The 12,633-nt window shown below is 41.8% G+C and overlaps 1 protein-coding gene across 1 annotated transcript in view; it reads right to left on the bottom strand.

Annotated features, from left to right (window-relative positions):
• Positions 1–4,781: 4,781 nt before the first annotated feature.
• The window catches only part of tubgcp3 (tubulin gamma complex component 3), a 30,118-nt gene continuing 22,266 nt past the window's right edge, over positions 4,782–12,633 (bottom strand). The window contains exons 14-23 of the mRNA XM_084050637.1: positions 12,248–12,437; positions 11,535–11,670; positions 10,597–10,665; positions 10,320–10,455; positions 9,304–9,392; positions 8,930–9,061; positions 8,480–8,620; positions 7,433–7,549; positions 7,163–7,257; positions 4,782–6,725 (exon numbers count right to left, since the gene is read on the bottom strand). Coding sequence (XP_083906763.1) covers positions 6,659–6,725; positions 7,163–7,257; positions 7,433–7,549; positions 8,480–8,620; positions 8,930–9,061; positions 9,304–9,392; positions 10,320–10,455; positions 10,597–10,665; positions 11,535–11,670; positions 12,248–12,437 — 1,172 coding nt within the window. The 3' untranslated portion in view covers positions 4,782–6,658. The remainder of the gene's footprint in view (positions 6,726–7,162; positions 7,258–7,432; positions 7,550–8,479; positions 8,621–8,929; positions 9,062–9,303; positions 9,393–10,319; positions 10,456–10,596; positions 10,666–11,534; positions 11,671–12,247; positions 12,438–12,633) is intronic.

Consider the following 12,633-nt stretch of genomic DNA (forward strand, 5'->3'; position numbering starts at 1 on the left):
CCTGCCTTCTAGTTTCTTGTGTTTGGGCTGTTTGCCCATTTGCAATTACTACTTAAAGGATGCCACTGGAGTATTTTGTTTTCACCCAAGAGCCAGGGTGAGGATATCAGCATGTAACCCTGTGTGTTTGGAGCTGGGTTTTCACTCAGTATTGCCACCATAACCAGCTGACATGAATAACTACATAGTGGGCTGTGGTGGTCAACTAACACGCTAGCCTGGAGGAGAAGGGGCTGTGAGACGTTTCTCATCATACTATATTATGTCAGAAAAACTTAAGATAAAAAAAGACATGTCATACAGTACTGTTCAGTGCATAGGCTAATACTTTGTTCCTGTTAACCTAAATTGTAATGAATTGATTGGTCATCGTTTCAGTTTACTTATCTGATAAATAATTCACTAGTCACTTGAATAGCACAAATATGGGGCTCTGCCTATCATTGATTTACAAGTGCACCTGATGGGGCTCTGCCTATCATTGATTTGATATGCTGCATGCCATGAGTGTACAGTGGTATTTTCTAGTAGATCGGCTATTTTTGCTATTTTTTTTATTGGAATTCTGATTTTTTTTGGTGCTATTTTTGAATTGGGATCCTGAAAAGTAACATTTGTATTTCATTTGAAATGCATTTAGTTATACTTATGTTAACCTTATGAACTTAAACACAAATACATTGGACATAAAAAGACAGGTCATGTTTACATGTTTGGAATTGTAACAGCTGAAATCAATAATATATCAGTATTATGATATTAACCTGCGGGCCGCATTAAGTGAGGGTGGGGGCCGCATGTGGCCCCCAGGCCGCCAGTTGCTATGCTCTAACTGCACCACTGGGGTTTCTTAGTTGTCTACTGTCTTGTATGCTTTTCAGCAGTGGTGGGAGAAGTAAGGCCCAGCATCCCTATTCTGGGGGCGAACATTCGTCAAAAATAACAGATTTACAAGCGCACAACGTGTTGTGAGCTTGTAGATTGACTATTTTTAGTGAAGAGATTTGGTGTAGATGGTAACAAGGCAAGCGGGAAAGTAAAGTTGCAACTTTACTAAGAATAGAGGGTTTAAGTGAAAATATCAATACCACAATGTAGAAATATGCTTTGCATCTAAATACTAAAAGGATAAGTATTTCCTTCTCATCTGAATGTTTCATGTCTCTGTGGCGTTTTCGCTGTCCATCCTAATTCTAAAAGGTGGGTCAAGTATTACGTCCTCCCATGCATTTTCCATGCCAGCATAGCTCAAGAGAGAATTCCAGAGTATATGAACGTAAGATTTAGGATTCAAAGCTCCCACTGCACATTTTCATTGTCCATCTAAATCCTGAAAGGTGGGTTAAGTATTATGTTCTCAGTTGAATTGTTCATGGCACCATGGCTCAAGAGATAACTCTGGGGTTTATAAACCGCAGGTTTAAGGTTCGAAACTCCTGGAGCACATTTTCACTGTCCATCTAAATTCTAAAAGGTGGTTTAAGTATTACGTTCTCATTCAAGTTGTCCATACTAGTGTGGCTCAAGAGCTGAACACAGGTTTTGAAAGCAGAAGGTTTAGGGTTCAAGGCTCCTGAAGAACATTTTCACTGTCCATCTAAATTCTAAAAGGTGGTTTAAGTATTACGTTCTCATTGGAGTTGTCTATACCAGTGTGGCTCAAGAGCCAAACACAGGGTCTGAAAGCAGAAGGTTTAGGGTTCAAGGCTCCTGAAGAATATTTTCACTGTCCATCTAAATTCTAAAAGGTGGGTTAAGTATTACGTTCTCATTTGAGTTGTCCATACCAGTGTGGCTGAGCTTGTAGATCTGCTACTTTCACAGCTAAAAGGTTTGGGAACCTCTGGTTTAAAAGATGCTAATAATATCTTTGTTTATTGTAGCTACTCCACGTATTCATTAACTAATCTACTAATCTACAATGCTATTAAATGCGCCATGCATGCAATGTTGAGATTACATGGAATCCATCTATTTATATATCTGCAGTACCGTCCACGGTACTGCAGACCGTCCGCGGCGGTAGGGGGTGTGTTTTTGGGACGAGCGTTCCGTTACGGTAGTTTAAGCAAATTGAGAATCAGGCTAACAGCTAGCATGATTAACGGAGGGTGCGTTAGAAAATACAGCATTGAGCGCACTGGCCAATACAAACTAATAGGCGAGTGTGCTTTCAAATGTACATATTTTTTGTTTTGAGTGTATTGCTGTATTGTTGTATTGTGCTTTCTGCTTTGGCAATGTAAACGTATGTTTTCTCATGCCAATAAAGCCCTTTGAATTGAATTGTGTGCTCCGGTGCGTAATTTCCGAACGCACCCTTGACTGCAGCTGCTGGGGCTATCAGTCAAAGATGGTTCAATAGCAAGAAACGCAAATCCAGTTTACCTCCCGTTTCTGCATGACGTAGGTGGACTCCAACTTGCTTCCGGTCTCCTAAAAAGGCGTGTCCACCTACGTCACGCAGAAACGGGAGGTAAACTGAGGTTGCGTATCTTGCTATTGAACCATCTTTGACTGATAGCCCCAGCAGCTGCAGTCAAGGGTGCGTTCGGAAATTACGCACCGGAGCACACAATTCAATTCAAAGGGCTTTATGGCATGAGAAAACATACGTTTACATTGCCAAAGCAGAAAGCACAATACAACAATACAGCAATACAATCAAAACAAAAAATATGTACATTTGAAAGCACACTCGCCTATTAGTTTGTATTGGCCAGTGCGCTCAGTGCTGTATTTTCTAACGCACCCTCCGTTAATCATGCTAGCTGTTAGCCTGATTCTCAATTTGCTTAAACTACCGTTACGGAACGCTCGTCCCAAAAACACACCCCCTACCGCCGCGGACGGTCTGCAGTACCGTGGACGGTAGGCTGCAGATATATAAATAGATGGATATCATGGATTCCATGTAATCTCAACATTGCATGCATGGCGCATTTAATAGCATTGTATATTAGTAGATTAGTAGATTAGTTAATGAATACGTGGAGTAGCTAAAATAAACAAAGATATTATTAGCATCTTTTAAACCAGAGGTTCCCAAACCTTTTAGCTGCGGTAAGTAGTGAAAGTAGCAGATCTACAAGCTCACAATGCGTCACATCGTAAGCTTGTAGATCTGCTGTGTGTGTGTGTGTGTGTGTGTGTGTGTGTGTGTGTGTGTGTGTGTGTGTGTGTGTGTGTGTGTGTGTGTGTGTGTGTGTGTGCGTGTGTGTGTGTGTCACATTGTAATAGAGCCCAAATACCTCTCCTTGGCGTTGGTCTCAGTGGCACACTTCGTTTATCATTAGACTTTCAGTCCTTTACTTTTGGGAGTTTGGGTTCGTCTCCCGCTTGAGACATTACTTTTTCAAACAATCGTAGAACATAGAATCTCTGCACTGAGAGTTTGACGCTTAGACCACCACACCACCCGGCCACATATTATAATTGTGTCTTAGATTAGTAAACTACTGTACCGTTCATTTGTATGTTAGCCCTCAATTAGTACAGTTAAGTTGAAATACTCCAGCACTTTTGAATTATCTTTCAGAAATTATCTTTCAGAAAGAACCCCCCACCTTCACAGAACAATCAAATACTGCCATTGTGATTTGCACATCAAAAACTCAAGGAACTAGCAATGAATGGCTGTGGCTGCATATCAGTGATATTAATAATAATAATAATAATACCAGCTAACATCCCTGCCTTGTTGACATAATTATTTTAGCCTGCTTTACATTATGTTCTTTATGGTAGTTAGTTAATAACAATCATATCTTTGATTTATTGAAGTGAGGGAATGTATTCTACTATTTCTTGATACATTTCCAGTAATCCCATCAGCGTGTCTTTGCGACGAGGTCTGACTTTTTGATGGTTACAGCCTGTAAGAGACATCAAATTTCTCTTTTGGGCCTTGAGTCCCAAGACTCAAGACTCAAAAGAGTCTTGAGTCGAACGCATTAGATCCAAGTAGACATCAAATTTCTCTTTTGGGCCTTGAGTCTTGGGACTTAAGGCCCAAAAGAGAAATTTGATGTTTACTTGGATCTAATGCGTTCGCCTAATTAGTTACTCAAGATGCAAAATCATTTAGATTTTCTTTGTTAATGTTAGGATTTTGTTCCCTCTAAAATAAATGACTGGATTGCCCATTATGATTTATCACTTTACAGGGGAAGACATTTCTGTTGATGTTACCCAGCAATTTGATGGCTAAATAGCAGGATGGACTGTGAAATTGGCTCTCAAAATACAGAGTTTGAACTGGGGTATCTTTAACTCACAGCCATATCCCTAGTGAATTGCTCAACACACTAAGACTACTGAAACAATCTACTGAACTGACATTAAGATGAGCTCTTGCAACCGTCCATTTAACCACTTAAACCCTAGTTTCTCGGTTTCCCCCAAGGCTCTATACTAATAGTCTGCTCCTTTTTCCCCTCCAGACCAAATCTGTTTGTAGATCTATTATTTTCGCTGAATGTTCGCCCCCCAGAATAGGGATGCCATACAGTTGTATAGTGTGACTTTCATTCAACAGATATCTTTTTTCAAAAGAATGTACAAGAATGTACTATGTACAACATAGTATATACAGTATGTTTGTTTTGTGGGGGAATTCTACACTTTTGTGTATATTTTTTGATACAGCAGAAGGGTCAGTACCAAAACCAGTCAGCAAAAACTCAGATTGACTGACTGGTTCCAGCTTGAAAATGAATGCACCCGCATCATGTACTTTCTCCACCACCACTAGTATGGGAAACACACACACACACACACAATGCTTGAAAAAGTTAATTTATTAAAGAAGTAAGTTTCCATATAGTCTTCATATGTGCTATGCAATGCTATACAGGCCAGAGTGACTGGAAGGTTCCATGTCATAAGGACAGGCATGTACCAACAGATCCCAGTGTAGGAGTGCTTTCTGCAGCTACTGGGTTTTTTAAGTGCACATACCTCAGGAGCAGTTTGGGCAGCAGTTTCAAAGTGGCAACGTTGTTGTCACTGTAATGCTGTTTCATATAGAAAACTTTTAAAACATTTAGTTTTGGAAAGTGGTCACTGGTTAACACTACCAGTATGCACAAGTTGTGTTTGGACCATTTCAATTATGTCACACATATCATTTTGCGTAATATATGGATAAAATGGGGGGTGGGGATGTTACCTCCCCAGGTCTGCTAAGTGACTCCTGAACTGCTAGAGAGGCTGGCTGCATTGAAGTGCAAAAATAAATGATTTTCGTGTACAGAAACACAAGTCATAAATTGACACCATTCACCATGTGGCCATTTTGCCTCCAGCAGGGTGGGGTTTCCCACCCACTGACTTTAAGAGCAAAATGGCCAGCTTAAAAGGCGAATTCCACTTAACCTGTCATTCTTCATTCTCTTAACTTGTTTCAAAGCCGTTTGTTGCCTTTGACTATTTACAAAATTTCATTTATAATATAAGTAGAAAGTCTCCTCCGATTGACACAATGACAACTCAGGGATGTTACACAAGGCTCTGACCTAAATGTACTATTTATTCCTGTACAGTAACGGATTTTTCTTCGTTCAATGAGTTCCATCTTTCCCATAACGACATATTGTATTTACTTCGATGGGGGAAAACCTCTTAAATATTACAAAAACAAAATGAACAAACATTAACATTCAGCCACACTGATATTCTTAGTACAAGTCATCGTTAAAGATTTTACAACTGTTAACTGTCACAGTTTACAATTGTCCTTTCCTGCAGTTTTACAAACACCAAACCCATGATTGATGACTAACAATACCAGTAGGCTACAATAATAAAACAAAACAAAAGCAGGTAAAAATGAAAGCAATACAACTTCAAAATATTCCTGCAAGGATGTAAACCATGTTTAAGGGTAAAAGTAAAGTGTGAGTTGGAGATGCTATGAAAAACAAAAAAACTAAACGAATAACATCATAATTAACTTTAAAGCTTTTGAATAGCTACATTTATGTGTGTAAAATTCTGTTCATTTCAAAGGGAGGGTGGGTGTGCTGGGAGCAGCAATTTGGCAACCTCACGGAGGAAAAGGCTTTATTCTCTATCTGATTAAAATGTAAGGCATGCCTGGACACTGGGAGCTTCGCCCTCTCCAAAAAGGCAGTTCAAATCAAAACATCAATCGGTTTCTCTCTAAAGAACGTCCACTGGGCCAGTTGATTCTCCACCAGTGGGTTGTGGGGGCCCATAAGCAACACGCAAAGTTTTTGACAGGGTCGTGAAAAGACAGCAACTTAAATAAAGTTTTTTTTTTATTATTTAACATGTTGGTCCAACATTGAATAAACATTTTTAGACTTCATATGAATTGATTTAAATATTTTCTCAGGGAGCACAGATTAGGTTCTGGATCTGTCTCCGTCCGTGTCACAACTTGGGTTTTGCTCTCTGGAGAGCATTTCTAACACGTGGTGTCTTAAGCACTACCGCCAGTCCATCAAAGTTCATATTTAAACACCTTCACGTGGAGTGCCAGCCGTCTTACTCAGCAGGCTTGTTTTCTAACACTCTGGCCTGTTGATGTGATGTCATAGTCCCCTGTCCTCCATCAGAACAAGCCAGCAGCATAATGTCCAGCCTCATAGTGGCATCAGGGTCCCACATCAGTGCAATCAGGCTGGGTGATTTGTCAGATGTTTGAGGAGCGTCGCCCCCTTGTGGCGCCTATAGAAGCTCGCAGCCTTGGTTCTCTGGCCCTGGAATAAAATGGATAGAGAGGATGGTTTACTACTGTCTTTCAAAATTTTGATGTCAAGTATTGTATACTGTATACGCAGAAACACAACCAAAACATTCAATATACTCCCAACATATTCAAGGTGGTGCTTTGGAAGCCATGTACAATTTCATCATTCCTTCCATTCAAGGATTACACTACTATTCAACCACCTAAATGCTAAGTACTTTGTTGTCTAGTGTCCACCAAGGCTCTATACTTGCCCCCCTCCTTTTCCCCTCTACACCAAGCAAATTATTATCCTATTTTTGCCGAATGTTCGCATATTACCGTATGTCATATCCAAATCAGGGACGCTAGGGTTCATGTGGTTAATACGTCCAGAACATAGAGAAAGACTGAGATGGGGTCATGTTAACCTCCTACAGATGCTGCTCATCCTGTTTGAATACTGACCTGTAGTGTTCATTGAAGTCCAGTCTGAAGCTCAGGAAACGCAGACTCTCATCTGTGCTGGTCATCAGCAACACCAAGAACTGCTGGACTATACCCTGAGAGAGAGAGAGAGAGAAGGAAAGGGGACAGAATTGGTTAAAGGACAGTAGAAACGGGGGAGAGAAAGAGATGAGACTTTTTCAATGATCTTTCATTATAAACTATATCATATTGTATAAGTTCCTACCGTATATTGTCCAGGCATTCAATATATTTTTTTCAGTCAGTTACCTGGTAGAAGTGTGTGAGGATGCGGAGCTGGGAGCGCATCTTTGGTATGGTGTCTTGGAAGTCCTGCCTCCTCTTGTTCTCCTCTGCCTCCTGTTCAGCCGTCACACCCCACTCCCCCTGGAGACACACACACATGTCAGCCCGCCACAGCACACTACATCCTTCAAACAGTGTGTAGTCTCTCAAGGCAAACATTTGTTCAGGCCGATATCCAATTTGTGAAATGGCATGAAAGAAGCCCCACACACTAGTGTTTCCTAAGCAGTGGCTCTAGGAGAAACCATCAGAAACTGAAAACAGGGTGCGCGCTCATTTTTGGAGTATTTGTTCTCATTGACTAGAAAATGGTGATTCCCTGATGTTTAAAATTAGGCTGTGTCACAAGACATTGAAAGCTGCTGTTAGGCTTTTGAATGTTTGCTGCTCAGTGCTTTGGATACATCAATAACGACAGGAGACAAAGTAGCCTACTACTGTGTATGACACTGTGAATGCTCAGCCACACCAATAATCATCCCCCACAGTGAGTGAGAACAGCTTACTGTAATATTATTTCATGAGCCTAAATTTACCATGTACAGTATGCTGAACCGGTAGGCTACTAAACCCATTACCATGATGTGGATATGGCAAAATCCCAAGCAGTCTAGCAGTGTATTATTAGTAATTGAACTGTCCCTGCAGTAACATTAACTTATGCTACAGACAGCCTGTCAGCACTAAGTCCATTTATGTAATATAATAACTACACAAATTAGCCACCTGTTACAGACCCTGGTGAAAAAAACAACAGCAGCATTTAGGACTCCACTTGCATTGCAAAATGTAAACAATGATCATACCGACGCTCTCTGATATAGATAGCCAATTCTAGCCTGTTCCTTTGGCAAGGTAGCTTGCCAAAAGGAACAGATCTACGAACTAACGACGTGTCGCATCACAACGCGTTGTTAGCTTGAAGATCTTTTCTTTTTTGGCAAGCAACACCCAATTTTCATTGCGTGTCCAGTTTCATGAAGAAAGTCAACCTAAATGACGCAGCAGTACCTCGTTCTCCCTCTGTTTCTTCCTGTCCTCAAACTGCAACCGTAGACTGAGCTCTTCCAGGGCAGAGCGGTACAGAGTGTCCTGGGCGCTCTGGAACTCTATGATCTGGTCAAATATGGCCCTCAGCTGGTTCAACATAGACTGGATGGAGGTAGAGAGGTGAGAGACGTAAAGTGGGAGACAGAGAGAGAGAGAGGGGAAAATACTTTATATGAATTCACAGATTTTTCCTAAACTAGCTGATCTACAAACTCACAACACACCGCGATGTGACACCTTGTGAGCTTGTAGATGGGCAATTCTCAGCGTGGGACACAGTCGTACAACTAAGTGTGTACACATTGGACTTAAGTGTTTGTTGCCTTGGTGTTATCCAGTGTAGTTTGGGAGGTGCTGTGTGTGCGTGTGTGCGTGTGTGCGTGTGTGTGTGTGTGTGTGTGTGTGCTTTACCCTGCTGTTGTTGTCCAACAGGCACCTGGAGATGATGGAGTCCAGGAAGATCTCATGGGCAGCGATGATGTGATCCAAGTCTTGAGCCTGCTGGACTTTCTTCAACAGCTCATCCCAGGAGCACTCCAGTACCTACACATGCACACCCATGAACACACACACACACACACACGCCCACGAACGAACACACACACACACACACACACACACACACACACACCCCCACGAACGAACACACACACACACACACACACACACACACACACACACACACACAAGAAGACATGTAAGTTACTATACTGTAATGATAATGTAAAGCATGTTAATGTTAATATGAGGTGGTGTTACAGAGCAGTATATTAATGGTGTAGTACCTCAAAGGTGATGTAGTACTGCATCTGGTGGATGAAGTGAACCATCTCTGATGCCAGTATGTGACACTGGTGTAAAACTCCAGACAGCTCTGGAAACAACACACAGAGGTTATGGTTTCATTCCATATCATTTTACTCAAACCATAACTGATGTACCTTTAACGCTACGGCTTACAGATACAGTACATGCCTAAGCTTCATTTTATGAAACGGCAGTACAACAGACCAATTATTTGTTTACCAACATTGAGACTGAACATACAGGTGATTGTTTCATGCAATCAATTCCCAACATAGGGTGCGTTCAGAAATACAGCAATGAGTGCACTGGCCAATACAAACTAATAGGCGAGTGCGCTCCGGTGCGCAATTTCCGAACGCACCCTCGGTGCTGGACCTGCGCGCGCAATACTGGTTCTTATCGCTTGCAACCAGTGTGACGTCGTCTGTTAAGGGGTCTATAAAACCAAACAACTGGTGTAGCCAATGAACAAGTATGGGTAGATGACTATTGTAACACAAAGGTCATCTGAGAATCAAGAGAACAGCAGCTGGGCTCTTAAATAAGACTTTAATAACTAACCTGAATAATAGATTACCTAAATTACACAATTTAATCACTTGAACCCTATAAGTTATAGGTCAAATAGTCAAAATAGACGTCTGTCTATTATGACATGCCCAGAATGGGGATGCTAGGGTTCACGCACGCTGGGGAAGACCTGGGCTGTTGGTTGTCTAGGCGGAAATGGTTGAATTTGTCGGAAGTACCGCCCAAGGAAATGACGTTGATGCTTTACAAATCTGTCAACATTCTCCGTGAATGAAACGTGTTTCCGGGGGAAACGCGTAGAACGGAAATCCTGTCCACACAGGACTTCCGAGACACTCGCTGGTTTAGGTCGTGACCAGGTCCTTCTCTTCGCAGATGAGTGAGGCTGGGAACGAGGCTAGGGTTCATGTGGTTAAAAGTGTTGTCTTGATGTGTGTGTGTGTGTGCTTTTATGTGAGTGCACCTGGCATGGTCTTAAGCAGCTTGGCGTTGCACATCTGTCCCTTCCAGATGTCAGTGAGGGTGTACTCCATCCTCTTAGCACGCCACAGGAAGTTAAACACACGCAGATAGTGACCCATACATTCTCGTGTGAACACCTGGAAAACACACACACACACACACACACACACACAGACAGGTTTTGTCTCTTTAGTCATCTTAACAGCTTAGAGGTTCTATTTGTGTGAAAACAGTGCAGAATGTACTTTTGTGTGTGTGAGAGTGTGCGTGAGAGTTACCGTAGCGATCGGTCCGTCTACATGGTAATCTAGACTGAACACGTCCCAGCCTGTGTCACCAGGAGACACCTACATGTAGAGAGACACCATATGAACAATAGTAACATTTATTTATACGCAAATACACCTGATTACTGGGAACAATCCAGTAATCGCTTGTTTAGAAGTGAGTGTGAGTGTGTTGAGTTGTGTTCACAGGGGATTGGAGCATATAAATACCACATTGCACTTGTAGTGAATTCTAAAATAAGATGATTTATTCAAAAGACACGGTTCTCAAAGCTCTGATGTGAACCTCAAGGTTCCATGTAGTTTTCTGTGTTTTGTAAGAAAATGTTTGTTTATTTCCATTTGCTGCGGCATAAATAACAGTTCCTTGTCCCCAATACTGAAATGTTAACTTCTCCTGATCACATTGTTGTTTTAATTCTTCCTACATCCAGTTATGTCATTCTCCATCAGTTTACTTATTCAGACACGCACATTTCAAAAAGATATAAAAACTAACAACAATAACAACAAAGCCTTCACATGCACAAAGAAATCAAAAGATAGGGCAATAATCCAACCATCACAAGCAGGCTTTGCTTACACTAAAAGACCTAAGCCTCAGTTTTACAAATCAGAGAAACACAACCATTTTAATAATCAGTACGACTTAAGCCACAAGAGGTTGTGGTTTACTGTGGATTTTACAACGGCTAAGAGGCGTAGTGAGGCATGACTCAGAGCCGAGTGCCTCCGATCCTCTTAGCCGGCGTAAAATCATGGTAAGTCACCACGGCCTCCTCTAACCTGAATGTCGTAGACATCCCAATTAAAACTGTTCTAATACACATTTCAGGCACTAGCAGGCATACGTCCAACATAAATACAGCCATCATCCTGTACCTCTCGCAGAAGGTACGTTCTACATACACCCAGGCACTATCCCGTACCTCTAGCAGGCGTACGTCCAGTCTCTTGAGGATCTCGGCGTTGTCGAACTGAGCGTTGGTGGCTCTCACCGCTGTCTCCAGGATCCCTGTCAAGTTGTGCTGGTACAAAGTGGTGGCAGGACGGGCTAGCTCTGGTCTGAAAACACACACACACACACACACACACACACACACACACACACACACACACACAATGTAAGACGTTTTTCTATCTGTGATTTCCATGCACTGTACCTGTCATCTGAGACACTATTTAGAACAAGCAACCGCCCCGCCCATTGAGTTCAATCCACAGGTGGCGCCATTTTGTTTTTGGGGTTGTTTTTGAAGTTTTCAGCTATTACCTTCAATGGCGTGTGACGTTCCCTTTCTATATTGTATTGTCTTGTGCAAATTATGAGGTGTCATGCCTGAGATGAAGACAATTATGATTTTACAGCTGTAGGTGGATAGTGAAGACAAATATGATTTTACAGCTGTAGGTGGATAATTAAGTTGTATTCTATTCCATTTAACCACTTTCAACCTGGAGTTCCTATTTTTGGGCTGTCATTATAGGGGAAAACTGCCAAATAGCAGATCTGCAACAAGCACACAACATGTCGCGAGATTGTAGAATATGCCGTTTATTTTCTATATACGTGGTAAGTATTTAGGGCTTAAGTGATTAACGTGATGACACAAGCTATCCCAGTGTCTCCTCTCCTACTCACTTGAGCAGGTCCATGAGGTGGCGTATGAAGTCTCCCTGGCCCAGCAGGAGGTATCTCCTCATGGCGTGGACGTGCTCCAGCAGCAGGTAGTTGCGGTTGAGGACGTCCAGCAGGTATTTGCTGGTGTCGAAGTACGCCGCGTCAATCTTTCCCTGGAACGCCCCCTCCAGGTCAGACAGCAGCTCAGCAGCTAGAAAAAGAGAGAGAGAGAGAATGGAGGGCACGGGGAAAATACTTTATATGAATTCACAAACTCCGAAATGCCTCATTTATTTATTTTTAATTCTAAGAAAATATTTAAATTCTTTCTTTAAGAGGCGTTTCAACCTGGCGTCCCTATTTTAGACATGTCATTACAGGCAAACATTTCCCCAAATCTACAAGCT

Source organism: Gymnoscopelus microlampas (assembly GCF_963454915.1).
Source record: "Gymnoscopelus microlampas genome assembly, chromosome: 24".
In the NCBI taxonomy this organism is placed as follows: domain Eukaryota; kingdom Metazoa; phylum Chordata; class Actinopteri; order Myctophiformes; family Myctophidae; genus Gymnoscopelus; species Gymnoscopelus microlampas.